General features: G+C 40.8%; 1 protein-coding gene across 4 annotated transcripts in view; it reads left to right on the top strand.

Annotated features, from left to right (window-relative positions):
* LOC119585827 (GTP-binding protein 2-like) overlaps positions 1–760 on the top strand; it is a 21,928-nt gene that overhangs the window by 16,989 nt on the left and 4,179 nt on the right. For all 4 annotated transcript variants that reach the window (XM_037934553.1, XM_037934554.1, XM_037934555.1 and 1 more), the window contains 2 exons: positions 57–350; positions 516–740. In XM_037934553.1, the coding sequence (XP_037790481.1) occupies positions 57–350; positions 516–740 (519 nt within the window). The remainder of the gene's footprint in view (positions 1–56; positions 351–515; positions 741–760) is intronic.

Genomic DNA, 760 nt, shown 5'->3' on the forward strand with positions numbered 1-760 from the left:
CAGGCTATATTTTAATGATTTTGTAAGTATCTTAAACTGTTCTCTCTTTTTTACAGGACACAATGGACACCTTCCTTGGTTTATTTGACCCAACACTGGAAGATGAGACAACGGACGACATCGATGAACTAAATGGGAATGTTGTGGAAAAGAATCATGAGAATACACAGTACAAGAATTGTAAAAACTCATACTCTCTCCGATCGGAGACTCTGGGGGGGGTGCGCAGAGGTCCAAGAGTTGCCATAATGCCTGACCAGCTCCCCTCAGAGCCCCAGGAAGGGAACATTGAATACAAACTGAAGCTGGTCAACCCAAATCATGAGAGATTTAAGAGACTAGTATCTCAGGTAAATGGATAACCAGGACAAGATGGAGAACGTTGGTGATGACATATAAACATTCTCTTGATCTTCATGAATTATAGTGTTATTTTGAAATCCATATGATGATTTTTAGGATTATGTTGTTTGAGAAGTATATACAGTTTTGCTGATAATTTTTGCTTTTACTAGATGCAATGGCGACTACGTGAGGGCCTTGGAGAAGCTATATACGAGATAGGAGTAGAAGATTCTGGGATATTATTGGGTCTAACGCAGGAGGAGCTTGGGGCATCCATGGCTACGTTACGTCGAATGGCTAAACAGCTTGGAGCGTCACTAACGGTTATACGTGAGAAAACAATTTCAGGCCACAATGGCGAGATTCGCAAAGCAGCAGAAGTTCTAGTCAGAAAGGTGATTTTTTTTTTTTTTCC

This window comes from Penaeus monodon, chromosome 20 (genome assembly GCF_015228065.2).
Source record: "Penaeus monodon isolate SGIC_2016 chromosome 20, NSTDA_Pmon_1, whole genome shotgun sequence".
Taxonomy (NCBI): Eukaryota; Metazoa; Arthropoda; class Malacostraca; order Decapoda; family Penaeidae; genus Penaeus; species Penaeus monodon.